This window comes from Polypterus senegalus, chromosome 5 (assembly GCF_016835505.1).
Source record: "Polypterus senegalus isolate Bchr_013 chromosome 5, ASM1683550v1, whole genome shotgun sequence".
Taxonomy (NCBI): Eukaryota; Metazoa; Chordata; class Cladistia; order Polypteriformes; family Polypteridae; genus Polypterus; species Polypterus senegalus.
Genome location: NC_053158.1, coordinates 64,286,990 through 64,303,696, shown reverse-complemented (window position 1 = coordinate 64,303,696; position 16,707 = coordinate 64,286,990). Strand labels below are relative to the sequence as shown.

At 39.1% G+C, this 16,707-nt stretch overlaps 1 protein-coding gene across 1 annotated transcript in view; it reads left to right on the top strand.

Moving 5' to 3' along the window:
* The window catches only part of usp14 (ubiquitin specific peptidase 14 (tRNA-guanine transglycosylase)), a 72,766-nt gene extending 60,089 nt beyond the window's left edge, over positions 1-12,677 (top strand). Inside the window, exons 9-16 of the mRNA XM_039754720.1 lie at positions 112-191; positions 1,512-1,626; positions 3,970-4,035; positions 4,566-4,658; positions 5,077-5,214; positions 7,539-7,599; positions 8,605-8,712; positions 11,493-12,677. Of these exons, the coding sequence (XP_039610654.1) occupies positions 112-191; positions 1,512-1,626; positions 3,970-4,035; positions 4,566-4,658; positions 5,077-5,214; positions 7,539-7,599; positions 8,605-8,712; positions 11,493-11,641 (810 nt within the window). The 3' untranslated portion in view covers positions 11,642-12,677. The remainder of the gene's footprint in view (positions 1-111; positions 192-1,511; positions 1,627-3,969; positions 4,036-4,565; positions 4,659-5,076; positions 5,215-7,538; positions 7,600-8,604; positions 8,713-11,492) is intronic.
* Positions 12,678-16,707: the final 4,030 nt, after the last annotated feature.

Genomic DNA, 16,707 nt, shown 5'->3' with positions numbered 1-16,707 from the left:
ATTGTAAATAATCCCTGAAACATTTAAAATTCAAAGATTGGAATAGAGTTGGTAAATGTTGATACAGTATCTATGTTAAATGATTAAAATAATTCAAATATGTACTTTCAGACTGAATCTGGAACAGCAGAGTCTGCCTCAGCAAAGAAGAACTTTATAGATCAATTCTTTGGTATAGAGTTTGAAACCACGTATCCTTCTTAGAAAATGGATAACATTTATATTTGTTTTCACAGTTTACTATTGTTTAGACAATGGGATAATTTGGGGAAATACAACTTTTTGTTTTTTGCTGCAGTTTTTTAGTTTTCTTCTAATTGTTTGATTTTAAAAATTTCAAGTTACCTTACTTTTTTGCATTTGTATTTCTTAGCAGTGCAACTTAATAGCCCTCAAGAAATTTAGAACATAATAATTTCTAAAGGAATCAAAACTAACATTTTGGGTGACAAAAATTAGAAAAGCAGATTTGACTTCTGTAACTGTGATCAGTGTGATTTTTATTATCATAAATGTCAAAAAGACCTCTGGAATTTAACAAAAATTGCCACATAGCATTATCAGACCTCTTTATGTCAATTTAATCCTGAAGGGGAGGCTAAAGTCTACCTTGGCAGCACTGGAACAAGGTAGGCAACTGCCTTGGTCAGAGTGTCAGTCCCACAAAGGCCCACTCAAAAACACATCCTCACACATGGCACAAAAAAACAGTCTAGAAAATGCATAAAACATGAAATTAAACATCCTACTTTGATTTTTTCCTTATTTTTCCCCTTTGTAACTAAAAACCTCTAAGAACTACTCTGTTGTTGTGTCCAGGAACTTAACTGATGTAACTTTTGAAACGGCCAGTATTACAGCATCAATATATTTAACAAGTCAGGGGTGCAGGTTTGTTCAAATCAAACCACACTTGCATTACTGCAGCAACATGGATTTGTTAGATTGTTGGTATCGGGAAGCCCTTCGCTATGATGTACATGGTAGGGTAGGAATGGAGTGTACTTGTAGCAGGACTGCTACATGAATGAGCATGACAAAAAATCTCTATCTATATTATATGTATATATGTAAGCTGTATGGTGTTGTAATGTTTTGATGTTTAAATCAAAATCCCAGATGGGTTATGACTCCATTCAGGGGCACCATTCATAGGAATCTCTTGCCTCTTCCACATTGAAAATATTTTTCATATATTCCAACAGTAAAAAGTATTGCGTGTAAACCAGGTTGGTGGCTGTCATTTCTCTAAGTTCCTCTTTTAGAAACCTGACAGCGACACTGTGGCATTTATGATATGAAACTTACTGAAAAGAATGAGTATATAAATAACATGAACACCACTGTTAAAAGTCTTCAATTTGCTTAATATTTAAATGTTAAAATCTTTGAAATGCAAGATTTTAACATCATATAACCTGTGGATAATATTTTATATTGTAAGAAAGTATTTCTCATTTATTTTAATCTTTAAAAAAGTTTTTATTGCACCTTAACTGATTTTTTTTCAGCATGAAATGCACAGAATCAGAAAGTGAAGAGCCAACAAAAGGGAAGGAGAATCAGCTTCAGCTGAGCTGTTTTATTAATCAGGAGGTCAAGTACTTGTTCACTGGTCTCAGATTGGTAAGATTTGTAATTTATTAAATTATGCATACAGATAATTTAGTGCAGGTGCTGTTCTCATAATAATACTTGGAAACATTTTAGTACATCGTCTCTCATCCATGATTATACAAAAGAAACATCCATCCATTATTCAACCCACTATATCCTAACTACAGGGTCACGGGGATCTGCTGGAGCCAATCCCTGCCAACACGGGGCACAAGGCAGAAAATATAACCCCGGGCAGGGTGCGCACACACACACCAAACCCACACTGAGCACACAATGGGGACAATTTAGAATCGCCAATGCACCTAACCTGCATGTCTTTGGACTGAGGGAGGAAACCCACGCAGAAACGGGGAGAACTCCACGCAGGGAGGACCCGGGAAGCGAACCCAGGTCTCCTAACTGCGAGGCAGCAGCGCTACCCACCATGCCACCCACAAAGGAAACAACAATTACCAAATTTTTTTATTAACAATTCCAGAATCCAGATACATTAGGAAGAGATAATATAAAGTACAATTTTAAACAAAATAGAAACAAAACCCTGCTGCCACTCATAGCCTGCCTATACAAGCCTTGAACCCATTTCCATCTGTTTCTCACTCTCCCCACCACATCGCCCTTTCTTCCTCTGACTGTGAGCCTTTGCCACTAACTTTTCTTCCTGACTCCAGATTTGATATTTGCGCTACCTGAATCAGAACTTCTTCCTGGAGTCAGGGCTGGTGTTGCCAGGAATAACACAATGTAGGCTCATTAGCAACCATTATCCTCCCTGTACCTTAAAGGTCTAATTCTCTCTTGGTGCCATGTTCTCTGCCGTAATGAGACAACATGATCCTAATCTTTACAGTCCTGAATCATATACTTCTACTTAAAAGGGTGGAGTTTGATGACAGACTTCATGGCAGTCCCCACCATTAAAGGGCTAGCATTTTTCTACTTTTCATTACCTGTGAACATGTGCTTCATCTTATGAGCCAAGAGATATTCCAACATTCTACTAAACCTCTGTGTCCTTGCTGTCGGGCATGCATGACACCTCTTCTGTACAACAATGAATGTATTCATTCAGGGAAACACTCGAGCTTCACTCTTGTCTCTGCTTCCCCTGCATATGGCCAGTCCTGGGTATTAAGTAATCATTAAAGGCGTACTGTCCTCTAGCAGGTTCTTCATTTGAACACTATAATGTGTTGATCTTTCTGTCTGCTAGAGCTCCTCTGCAAGATTATTCACTTTTTAGTAACCACCTGGTTGTGCCTTTGTCCCTGGGGTCTTTGTGGTGTTATGGGTCCACAGCTCGTTGAGCAAAGGCCATTAATTTTAAATAATCACCGCACCCGAGGCGGCTTCGTGAGGGGCGATGTTGTAGCGAGCCGCGGGGCAGTCGTCGATGTGGGCATTTCTCACCGTGTGCACAGGTGAGGAACTGCCCACATTCGTGATTGCTCCCGTGGCTAATGCTACAGCTGTGATGGCCCCTCACGTTTTAAAAAGAAGCGCGAGTCGGTTGTGGAGGTGGGTAAAAAAAAGGAGATGAGGACGGAGGTTACAGGGAGCGAGGAAGCAGGCGGTGCTTGAGTGTGGTGAGCACGCGATCGAGCGCTCGTGGGCAGCTGTAGAAAGCTGGGTGTTAGGCCGACACCCAGGCGTTTGAGTTGAGGTTGCTCCAGCTGAGTGACCAGGTAGCGGGAGTGCCTAGAGGAAAGCGACGAGCCGCAGAAGGCCGTGGAAAGGCAGCGGAAGTCGGGAGGCTTGGTGGTGGAGTCCCCAATGTGCGCCCTGGCTATTGGGGTAATCAAGTCTCGGGACGGATGAGTGCCATACCGGAGCCAGGGATCGGGAGGTCTCCAGTCTCGCGTGTGTTGTAGGAGGGCAGCTGCAGAGAGCGTCTTGCCTGCTGCTTGGCCCAAACGGGATAAGCAGGTGAGACGCTAATAAATGATACACCGGATTTGTTGTTGTTTTTAAGACTGCTTCCATGAGAAGATTTTTAACCTCATTGTTTTAACCTCCACGTTTTCACTTTAGGGATTATTTATTTAATGAACTTTGAAACTGCACTATTTATGGAACACTTTTGTTTTGATGGACTGTTTTTAATAAAAGCACTTTTGTACTTTTTACCTTCCCCTTGCTGGAATTATTTGCCTCCACTGACTAGCTCACTCGGTAACATTATCGACGGTGTTGGGTTCAAGGGTTCCCAAACAGCCATGGGAGCGTGGAGCCAGAACCCACATCGTCACAGTCTTCTATATGACATTACACCAACTGTCTTATTCATAAACTACCTATCTACTGTAACTGTATGTATATGTATTTATTTTATTTTATTTTTGCCCTCAGCGTCTTCAAGAGGAAATCACAAAGATGTCTGAGTCGTTGAATAGGAATGCTTTATACATTAAATCTGTAAGTGGACTTTTAATCTAAAATATTATTTGTTAAACCATAAACGTATGAATTTTGTAGTAGATTTTTATTTTTAAAATGTGCATGCCTTTTTTTGTTAAATAGTTTCTCTCTCTCTCTCTGATTCCCATTACTATGGAGCTTTGGGATTAGTGTAATGTGCTCCTGAAATCCATTACTGTATATTTGACTGAAAAACATTAACAAAATCATTAAAAAAGCTAGCATTCTTGGCAGCATTTTCTTAAAATCTCTATCATAACTCTGTATAGTTTGAAATGGCTGTCTGGTTTGGGGTCTGCTGCCAGCTTATTTTCATTTGGGGGCTTTGGTGGGTGGTTAGAGTGGAACATACTGACTTTCACACAAGACAGCTTTACTGAGAACTGAGTAAGTATGGAGAATGAGCATCAGTCTAGTACTAAAGCAGGTTCTAACATGAGTATAAAGTGTAAAAAAATGAGTGTAAATGAAATCGGACACAGCCCCTTAATATTTGTTTGTATAATTATTTATTTTTTCCTTTAAAGTCCAAAATCAGCCGCTTACCTGCATATCTAACAGTTCAGATGGTTCGCTTTTTCTACAAAGAGAAGGAATCAGTAAATGCCAAAGTTCTCAAGGTCAGTATACGGAAATTTCAGTGACTCCTGTTTGACACTAAAAATGATCAAGTAAAGCACGTCACACAAATATATAAACAAGCGGCAAGTGGATCTCAGCTGAATTACTAGTGCTGAGCAATATCAAATGTTTCATTACATCATATCTCTTAAAAACATTTCAATTTGCTGTATTGTTGGAAGCAGAATTCACTAGGTGAAGCACAATTAAAAACGACAAGATACTTTCTTACCATCCGCTTTTAACTTCACTACATATTGGAAAATATGGAAAGTTGTTTCAAATATATATTGAAACATGTTTAACAATGATTTGAGAACAAGCAGTGTTATGTACTTAAAGCTGTTAATATGCAGAAAAATACATTTAATTTGACTAATTCTGCTAGTGATTTTTTTCTGTTTTTGTTCTCTTAAGGATGTAAAATTTCCATTAATGCTGGATGTATTTGAACTGTGCACAACTGGGGTACAAGAGAAAATGGCAGCAGTTCGTTCAAAATTCAAGGATGTAGAGGATAAGAAATTAAGTGAGCAACAGAAACAACATGAAAAGGTGCGTGCCTTGCTAGTCTTTGTATATTTAAAGATATGATACTTGTCATCTCAGAAAAGAAGTGGAAGGTAGCAATGCACAGAATTCCCTCGAGTTCCACATGCCCAAAGCATACAATTATTCAACTTAAATTATATATCGAGCACATCTGTCTCGCTTAAAACTGTCCAAAATGTTTCCAGGGTAAAACCTAACCTGCGAACGCTGCAATCAGGTTCCAGCCTCACTGGGTCACATGTTTTGGGCCTGCACCAAATTAACATCATTCTGGACCAAAATCTTTAAGTGCCTTTCAGACAGCCTTGGTGTCACAATGCCTCCTAATCCAGTAACAGCTGTGTTTGGTGGGCACACAGGGGGGCTTAAAGTGGAGAAGGACAAACCAACTGTGATTGGCTTTACTACACTATTGTCTTGCTCAACTCTGCTATTTTAAGTCAGTTGGTAACTGATGTTATATACTATCTGAAATTGGAAAAAATCAAATTCTCGCCATAGAGGATCTGTACAAAACTTTTTCAAAACCTGGCAGGATCAAATCAATAACATTTTGGATAAGCATTTTCATTGAGGAAGCAGATCCTCTTCCCTCTTTTTTTTTTTTTAACTCTGTTTTTATTAATTAATTAATTTATCTATTTACTTATTTTTACTAGTTTAAAGTTTTACTCTGCTGGCCTAGCTGTCTTTCTCATGGGTGGGGGTTGATTTGTTTTGAACCTAGTTTTATAAAATTGACTTATTTGTATGGAATGTTATTTGATTTTAATAAAATCAATAAAATAAAAATTTTAAATTATGATACTTTATTATTTCTAAATGTGCTGGAAGAAAACAATTAAAAACTACCATTAATTTAGAAATTGTATCTTATTTCATATAGTCCTGTTGTCAAAGAAATGCCTTCACTTGATCTACCGTAACTTAAGCGTTGGCGTACATTATTTACATTTTTCAAGTACATAGTCAGAGAAACTGTATATTCACATTTCATATTTCTTTTTTAAATTCATACCAAATATGCATTTTAAATTGTGATATGGAAGATTTTACCTGCTGTTTTTTTTTTATTCATTGTATAGGATTATATTAAATGTATCCATAATATTTATAATAAATTTATTTATATAGCATATTTTCATTCAGTGTAGCCCAAAGTACTTTACAAATAGTAAAAGAGAAATTGTTTATAAAAAAGTAGGAGCTGGAAAAACAAGAGAGAGAAATAAGAGATTCCACAAATTTAAATTCAGATAATTTGTAAATTTCTGATGATGTGCCTGATTAGAGAACATATACTAAGGTGATATCATTAACAAGTGGGATTACAAAGTCAAAAAGGCAGTTCATCTCCATCAGGACATTCTGCATTACTTAAACGCCTTCGTTTTTCATTGTTATCTACATATAGTGAAAAGTCTGATAAGACCCTAATATGTAATAAAAGCAAAATAGACCATTGAATAACTTATTTGTAGGGGGGTGTTCAAGAATATTGACAATGTTTATGAATTTTAGTTTCCTCCAATACCAGTAGTGCATCTTTTTAAGGCAGCTTACTTCAGAAACACTGGTATTTGGTGTGTATTTAAAGAAGTCAATTGAAGACCAGCAAGTCTCTCAAACTACAGATTTGGATGCCCTTCTCCTCTTACATAGTTGGGTATCCGGGTCTTTCCCCTCTTTTTCTGTACTGGTTTGATCCAGTTCACTTTCTTCTGTCAAGACAGTAATAGACACCTTTGTATGAGATCTTCAGTTAACTGTCACGTGGAATAACCTTCATTCTGCAAAAAACAGACTGATGTGTTTCTGGAGAAAACACTTGTTTCATCTTGGCCATTTTTGAACCCAGAACTGTAGTAATGCCAGAACCTTGCAACCCGAGTGAACAGAACAACAGGTTTCAACAGTGCTAATGTAATTCCAGAAGTTTCTGTCTAAGGATAACTGTGGAAATCTGCTATTAGGATACTACCAGAATTGCACATTGGGCTTTGCAGCCATATGTGACTAATACATCGAAAATCAGTCTTGTCAAGCATTAATAGCCATTAGAAACACTAGTAATGCCTTGGCTATATTTTTAATCTGTTTAATGGTATCTTGATTTAAAAGATATCCATTTCTATGAAACACATAAACATTTCTGGGTGAGCCCAAACATTTGACCAGTAGTGTAAATAAATGAATATATTATTTATTAGAGAATATGTGTCTCCCTTCTAAATAACTTTTGCTGTTTGACATGGAACAGGTCAGAAAGTGTGTTACTTGCTTATTCGCAGAAAATATGCTAACCATGTCTCCTTTGTTTTTATTAGGGAAATAAAGTTAGTACCCCATTAAAAGACGTCAAATATGAGCCTTTTTCATTTCCAGATGGTAAGTGCAGAGTTCATCATCAACCAAACAGACAGAAATCATATTAATAAATAAACAGTATATGCAGGGCTATATGTAGCCCCTTATATGTGAGGGCTGTACTGGCTTATAAAACATATTTTATGTATTGAATAGATTTTAAATTAAATGATTGATTTATTAATACAGGTGGAATCCTGTTGTAACAAAATTCATTGGACCATAAAAGTATTTTGTTACAACAGAGATTTTGTTATAGCGAATATGGGGAAAATAGGTATACCATTGTGACCAGGGTGGCCAAAGATTTGCCATCTCTGACAGCAGTAGCACAGGAACAGTAGGTGCTCTGCTCCGTCTGGTAAGCAGCAAACCGAGGGCGAAGCAGCTGGTTGTCCTCTGCAGGGTCAGGCTTACCGTGTAACGTGCTTGTCGCACAATGTTTAGAACATTTAACCCCGGATTTGACCTGCTGCTCCACGCACTCTCCTGGTGTGCCACAGCAGTGATGGGAGCTAAAGCAGGATGATTGTTACTTCGGAATTCACTATAATGGGATTGGGCCTGTAATCTGTATTCCATCTTCTCCATGTCTGTATTGGTCTTTTTTTCTGGGGCACTGGTTTTCCCTTCCATTTCTCAAATATACAACTTTAAACTGGTGATGTGTGGTTTTTAATGTACTGCTTTCTGTCTTGATTCTCACCCCCAAAACTGAAAACTACATTTAGCAGGTTCAGAAATAATTGCATGCATGTAGCAAATTGTGTTTATTTGGTACTCCAACTTATTTAGTTAATCATTCTGTCCTTCATTGGTCTCTTGCAACATTTCTAAGATGTTTATGTGGCTGAGTTCTTTATTTTTTTTCCCTATCAATAATTATTAACCTTTTGTTGCAATCATTATTCAGCTCAAAACATAACAGGTGCTATATCTTCAATCATTAACTCTTGATTAAAAAAAAAAAATGAATCGATAGGTGTTCAATTTCACGGATGTGTGTAACTTTCTGTCTTCTTTCAGATACTGGCTCTAATAACAGCGGTTATTACGACTTGCAGGCAGTTCTGACACACCAAGGAAGGTCTAGTTCATCTGGTCATTATGTGGCCTGGGTCAAAAGGAAAACAGGTAACTGGGAATTTTTCAACATTTAACTATCTAGGCCAGTCCATAAATAAAAATCAAAAACTCAAAATATACTTGTGCAGACCTGAAGATGCCTTCTCACCACCTCGCTCTTTGAAGGAAGTATTACAAGATGTCACACTTCTTTTCTGTTTTAGGCTCAGCACATGAAACTAAGCCCCACCTCTTCATTCCCTTCAGTTTAGTCAAGGCATGTTGTCATTTGTGCAGCTATTTATTTAGTAAGGCAGTTCTGTCTGTCTGTCTGAATTCAGAATTAATTACATTTTTTCCATGATAGATAGGTTGCAGTACATAATGATGCCTAAGGTAATGCACTCTCATCTGCTGTAAGCAAATCTGCATAATTCTATTTAATTTACAAACAGATTGGTGGTGTTTTAAAGTTGAAATGACCATCAGATGAAAGGCAGATGTTCAGAACAGTTCCATCTGGACCAGGCTTTAGCATTTCAAACTGGCTCACGATGGTGCGCACATCACTAGAGAGGCAAGAACCAGAACTTGTGCACAGAGTTAAAAATGGCTTTCAGTTTATACAGTACTATGCAAAAGTCTTGTGCACTTTAGACAGTTCACAGAAATATGCATTCTTAGTTCATTATTTTATGTCTTTTGGTTTAGTGAGTTAATAGAAAAGAGCTTATTTCAGTCTTTGAACCATTCCTCTTGCAAAAAGTGAAGCAATACAATAAGATGAGTGTCCTTAAAGGAGGACACTGTAACATTGTAATGGACCACATACCAATCGAAAAATGTGAGATTTTTCTTCTATTTGCTTAATCAAGTGCTGGGTTATATATACTGTAGGTACTCCGGATTGATAACATAAAGTGTAGGTTGAATCAACGTGATTAACGGAGACAGAAACTGCTGTCTATAGGGAATAAAAATGAGAAAGAGACGGCCATACAACAAAGGTGTGGTCACCCTGCAATTCTTACACTGTGACCAGAGTGAGTGTTGTGACAAGACACAAGGTGCTCGCTCATCTTGCATCATCGAGGTCTCTTCTAAGCAGACATTTTGCATTAGACACGTCTTTGTAGATGTACTGTCTATGCTCTTCTGCAGAAGCACAAATAACGGGCAAGACTGAGAACCGAAAAAGCTCTGCTCAGCCATGGAAACTGAGTGCAGCAGATGACAGAGGCATCAAGCTTACTTACCTTTGAAACAGGAAACCACAGGAACCCTGGTACACCCATCCACTACCTCGATAAGTGGTCTTCGTCCAAGACAGAAATGAATCCAAAACACTCACATAGGCATGGAAACAAAATGACTGAAGCGCTGTAAAATGGCAGGAGGCACTCTGGACTGACGTGTCAAAATGTGAAGTTTCTGTTTGTAACAGAGGACAGTTTGGCCAGCATAGGGCTGAAGAACGGTACATAGATGAGTGACTGTAGGCAACGGTGAAGCACAGTGGAGGTTCCCAGCACGTTTAGGGCAGCGTTTCTGTAAACTGAGTTATTGATTGGATCAAACTTAATGGCCTCCACACAGCCGAGAAGTACAGACAGATTCTTGAAGCAAGTATAACATCCAAAGTCTACAGCTGATCTGTGGCAAATTCTCTGGTACAACTACCAGGCAAGTACTGTCAGAAACGGTGAGCAAGGGGGCCTAAGAGAAGGCAAAGTGGGATCACACCAAATATATATATATATATATATATATATATATATATATATATATATATATATATATATATATACTGTATGTGTATCTATATATATATATATATATATGTGTATCTATATATATATATATATATATATATATATATATATATATATATATATATATATACTGTGTATGTATCTATATATATATATATATATATATATATATATATATATATATATATATACTGTATGTGTGTATATATATATGTTCCCTGCTTACTACACTTTCTAGGAAGTTTATTGATTAACTAAACTCGTTTTGTGTGATTATTTTCGAAGGCATACTGTTTTACAGCACGTTCTCAAAAGAGCCCAAGGCTTTTGCACAGCACCACAGCTGAACTCTCCTCTTGACACAAAACTGACTGTGGATTCAGACGTCTTAGTCAGACCGTCAGTAAGCTGCTGCTCTTATGCAGGTTTTGGAGGGAGTTAGGGGGTTCAAGTAGAGGGGGCTGCGCACGAGCCCTCCGATGACTGACTGTTACACAGTTAGCCAAGTGCAGTGAAAGAAGCAAATTAAGCTACGAGTGCCAGGGTTTATAGCTGTTTGGGTTTGATGTGAACAGACACAAATATCTTATTTGACCATTTGATTGTTTCATTGTAAGGACGAGGCACATGGGCACAGGAAGTATTTGAGGATGAGAAAGCTTTGCAATTAATACTTGTATTCTACATCTGGGTGTTTTTTTTTTTCCCCCAGCATTTGTATTTTTGCATTTTATTTTTCTGTTAATAACCCAAATATGTATTCAGTCTGTTTCTACTACTTACACTCATTTGTTTGCACACAAGGTTGACCTCAGATAACTAACAATCACTCTCGGTAGTTTATTTAACTTGGTTAGCCTCTTCGGCCCGCTTTCTCTTTTTCCATCGCCATTCATTTCCCTCTGATATCCCACACCCAGAGGGTTTTCTTACTAGGTGTGTGCCTTTCCTACATCTCCTCATGCATTCACTTCTCTTGGTAAGGACCGATATTCCCGATTTCACTCTCTTTGTACCTGGTGAATGTATTTTATTTATTTTTTTTTGTTTCATTTGCTTTTCTTTGTGTTTTTTCAGAAGAGTGGGTCAAGTTTGATGATGACAAGGTGAGCGTCGTGTCTCCCGAAGATATTCTTAAACTGTCTGGAGGTGGAGACTGGCATATAGCTTATGTTCTTTTGTATGGACCCCGTCGACTAGAAATACTTGAAGATGAAGAGCAATAATTGTGACTGATAAACTAATTGCCATTTTCAAGCACTGTCTGCATAGATGTGCAATAAATATTGGTGTCTTTCTAATTCTCCCAGACCTTACACGGTCTGCAACCGATGCTCCAGACATCTTTCTTTCATTCAATGAAGCACTTAACTTCCCTCAGCCCGCCTCAGATTATGAAATCCCCTAATTGTCCGGTGATTGATGTCTAAAATTGCATTCCAACTTAATGATTTTTCTAAGTGTAAATATTAAGCAGACGGGTTATTTTTAAAAGGTCTTAAAGTGATACACTGAATAATTGGACTCATTTGTACCTTATTTATTGCGACTTACCAATTTCAAACATTTTTGTGGAAGTCTGTGCTATTTGCATACTCGTATGCAGATCAGAAAGCAAATGTTGGACATTTTGCAGGTTTCCCCTCTTGTACTATGCAGGAGTGTGTATTCATTACGCATTTTTAAATACTGAATGAGGGAAACTTTGTTGCATCTGAACGCTGACGTACAGACTCAAGTTTACAGAATAGTTCAGTTTGCGTAAGCCTTTGAATGGCAAGCAACTGATAACTGTTAAAATAGTTAAACACGGTTAAAGTTCATTTATCTTTACCTGTGTGAAAACTGCCTTAAAGCACCCACTGGAAAGGTTTTTTTTGGTCGTGTAAGAGAATTCTTCACTTCCTTGACGTTGGTCGTCTTACATTTGGTTGATTACAGTGGGGAAAAACAACTAATTATTGCACACCTATGCTGCTCGTCCATTAGTCTTTACTGTTGCATGGGTAATTCCATCATCCTTCAGTGTGCTGTCGTTTGCCTTCTGCTGCCTTACTCCTTCTAGGCTGGAAGGTCCAAGGAAATCTGTTGCCTCACTTTGTAATTCAGTGCTGCTCTGCCCAAAGTATATACAACCGTTACGGCCACTGCTGTGTAAACCCTCACAGGGTGGCTGGCTACCTTTAAGATTTTTTTTGTCAAATTATTGATGCTGGCTTTTCGTAAACATTGGAAAAAATAAAATCTGTCCATTTAAAGTTATGTTTATTATCAACTAGTAATGCGAATTGTGTGCTTGGAATTCTGATAAGGATATGAAAAGAGCAAAAAAAAAAACCAAAACTGGCATTCAGCCTGCCAAGAAGCTGCTAGTGCTGTCCTCATGGGTGAATGCGGCCATGAACTTCATCTCAGTAAGAACACCGTAGGCCTTTTAAAATGGGGGCTGCTGTTGAGCTCTGTGTTACCGTTTTGCAAGTTAGTAGCCACAGATCCCCTTGAGATGTTTACGCCGCTCGCTGAAGACTGCGGCTCACGACAAAGTAGAAGTTTGACTCTCTTGAAAAACTCAAAATCCCCTCCCAGAAGACCTTGTAGGAGACTTATGAAAAAGTGCAAATGTTGTTCTGGAGTGGCTGATGTGCCATCAAGACTTGGTTAGTGACTACTGTGGATCGGGTCCAGTGTTGGGTGGTACACTACTGGAGGTCACTGTGCCTCAGAGCCACAGTGGTGACAAAAGAATTACTTCTACTTGGCTTGTGTTTAAAAATAAATTGAGCATAAAGTCCATGTGAGGCTCCACCAGGAAGACCCCATTGGAAGGTCACCGGAAATGAGCACAGCTGGAGTGGTTGCTAATCTTGGGGTCTTAACACTGGAGGCTTTCAGGGTACCAGAATTTACAACAAAGAGCAAAAATGTACTTATGAAAATGAAAAGATCAGATTTATTATCCATGGTTTATGACACCACCAAGTGCTGACTTCAGAGAAGAGCCAGTGATAGTTAATGAAATGCGATTTGGTTTGATGTCGGGGGGAGTAAAAGGAATTATGAAAAATGAAAGAAATCACAGGAAAAACTTGTGGGACGTTGTAGATGTGATGTGCCAGCTGGGCATTGCAGTGCGTTGTTGTTTCCATGTCACTGTGAGGGTCCACTAGGCTGTGACTGTGTGGTTATGCATCCATGAAAGCATGGGCTCATTTGAGGAACAGCTGTGTGAAGTGATCCAGCAGTAAAAAAAAAAGCCCACCGATCCGGTCAAATGTGTACAAATTCATGGCAACAAACTGCTCAGACTCTGGGCAAAGGTGCAAGTGTGGTGGTTCAGCTCAGCCATGTGGGTGGGGATGAGGAGATCTGAGCAAAGTGTACGATGGGACAGACTTGGCTCATGTGACATTGGTGAAGCTGTGGACACCATCATGACTTTGTCAGGTTCTCTTCATGCAGGCTCTGTAGGGTGGAGGTGATGATGGAAGAATATTAAGCAAAGCTGGAGAGGACCAAGAAGAGAGTGGCCAGGGGTGTGTTTGGAATTTCACTGAGGGGGAAGAAAACAAGCTGGGGACTGGCCAGTGGAGAGTGACTGGGAGATGGAAGTGATGGTGGGTGACGCAACAAGAATGGATTTGAAAGCTGAAAGAAGAGTGTTTGGGGGCAGTTGGATGTTATAGATAAACTCAACCCCAATGGTGGCTGCTGTTTGTTGTTGGTAAAGATCTAATAAAGAGGAAGAAGGCAGGTGGTCCACTCTCAGCTTGTGTTTCTAAGGCACTTGGTTTTATTAGACAACTTGTGAAATTATGCATTTAATCGTTTCTGTTTCTTGTCAAAATGTACCACCTTCAGTTTGAAATGGAATCAGGCTCACATCCTGACTTTTACATGTTTTGTTAATTACAAAGCTCAAGATTGGAATTCCTGACCTTCTGTGATGCCATGTTTGGAATAAGTGGGTTTGATAAAGAAACAGACTGATTCCAGGATTTATGAGTATTGAGTGCTGGATGAGAAATGGTGGCACTTGGTGCCAGTGCTCTTCTGCCAAGTTGTTTGCCTGCCTATGGCAAAGTCCTGTCTGATAAAGGAGCACTGGAATTATCAGGTAGAACAATCAGAGGAGAACAGGCCATTCAGCCCAACAAAGCTCGCCAGTCCTATCCACTGAATTCCTCTAAAATTATAGCGAGTTGAGTTTTGAAAGTCCCTAAAGCCCTACTGTCTACCACACTACCTGGTAGCTTCCAAGTGTCTATTGTTCTTTATGTAAGGAAAAACTTCCCTAACATTTGTCCAAAATTTGCCCTTAACAAGTTTGCAACTCTGTCGTCATGTTTTAATCATTTTAAAATAACAGTCTCAATCCACTGTACTAATTCCCTTCATAATTTTAAACACTTCAATTATGTCACCTCTTAATCTCATTTTGCTTAATCTAAAAAGGCTCAGCTCGTTTAATAATTCTTCATAATTCATCCCCTGTAGCCCTAGAATGAGCCTAGTCTCTCTTCTCTGGACCTTTTCTAGTGCTGCTATGTCCTTTTTGTAGCCTGGACACCAAACCTGCCCACAGTACTCCAGATGAGGCCTCACCAGTGTGTTATAAAGGCTGAGCAGAACCTCCTTGGACTTGAACTCCACACATCGTGCTACATAACCTAACATTCTGTTAGCCTTCTTAATGGCTTCTGAACACCTTCTGGAAGTCGATAGCTTAGAGCAGGGGTGTCAAACTCCAGGCCTGGATGGCCACAGTGGCTGCAGGTTTTCATTCTAACCATCTCCTTAATTAGTGATCAGTTTTTTGCCTTTGTTTTAATTGACATGATTCCTTAATTAGCAGGCAACCAATAATGAAGACACGAAACAAGCCGCCACATGACCAGCTAACCTGTGCCCATCACACAATAGCTGAAAATAAAGAAAGGTGGAATTGAACAACGGGTTTAATTAACAGCAAGAATCAGCATCTCGTTAAGAAACTGATTGGAGTAAATTGGTTGGGATTTGAATCCCCAGTTTAGCTGGTCATCTCCTGGCTCGTTTCAGTCTCATTTCTGTTTGGCTGTCATTTAATGAAGACAAGAATCAATTCAGGGGACTGAATCCTTAAAAACAGGGCTAAAGAAAAGAAGATACCTAACTAGCAGTGAAAACTGGTCACTTACTACAAAAAGGGTCAGAATGAAAACCTGCAGCCACTGTGGCCCTCCAGGCCTGGAGTTTGACACCCCTGGCTTAGAGTCCACTAGGACTCCTAAATCCTTCTCATAAGGTGTACTCTCGATTTTCCGACCGTCCATTGTGTATTCATACCTAACATTTTTCCATCCTATGTGTAATACTTTACATTTATTGACATTAAATTTCATCTGCCCAAGCCTGTATGCTATCCAAGTCCTTCTGTAATGATGCAATGGATTCCAAATTATCTGCTAATCCACCTATCTTGGTATCATCTGCAAACTTAACCAGCTTGTCACTTATATTCCTATCTAAATCATTTATATATATTAAAAATAGCAACGGCCCTAGCACTGACCCCTGTGGAACACCACTCTTAACATCGGCCAGTCCTGATGAGGTTCCTCACACCATCTCCCTCTGCTTCCTGTGTTTGAGCCAATTCTGCACCCATCTAAAAACATCACCCTGAACTCCCACTTCTTTTAACTTGATGCCCAACCTCTCATGTGGCACCTTATCAAATAAAAGGGTCCTTTCATCTGATTGGCCGGCCCAGTTGGGGGGAGGCGGCTTGTTGACCGAGGCCTCCAGTTGGACATCTCAAGGTGAAGACTGAAGGTGACTGGTGACAGAAGCTGACATGGCAGCCTTGGGGTTTGAGGGCCTTTAACAGAGTGAGCCCAGGCGCTTCGGTTTATTTTTGTGTAGCCCTCTTCATTAAGGGCAGACAAGTAGGTAGAAACAAACTACTAATTACATAAAGGGTACAAATAAAGACCCCGATCTGTTGTTTGAAACTGATGGGCATACATGGAGTCTCTGCAGTATCTGTGTGTGAATTCAAAGTTCAACTACAAAGTAATGAAGAGCAAAGCTGCCATTTCACTGTTGCGATCAGATCAGGGGTCTACACCTTTGGTCCTGGAGGGCCGCAGTGGCTGCAGGTTTTCATTCAAACCCTTTTCTTGGTCACCTGTTTTTGCTCCTGATTAACTTCTTTTGAATTAATTTTATGTCCAACATGTAATATCTGAAAATAAAGAAAGGTGAAGGTCTCAGGAATGTTGGTGTGCTTAACATTTTACCAGAAAAGAGA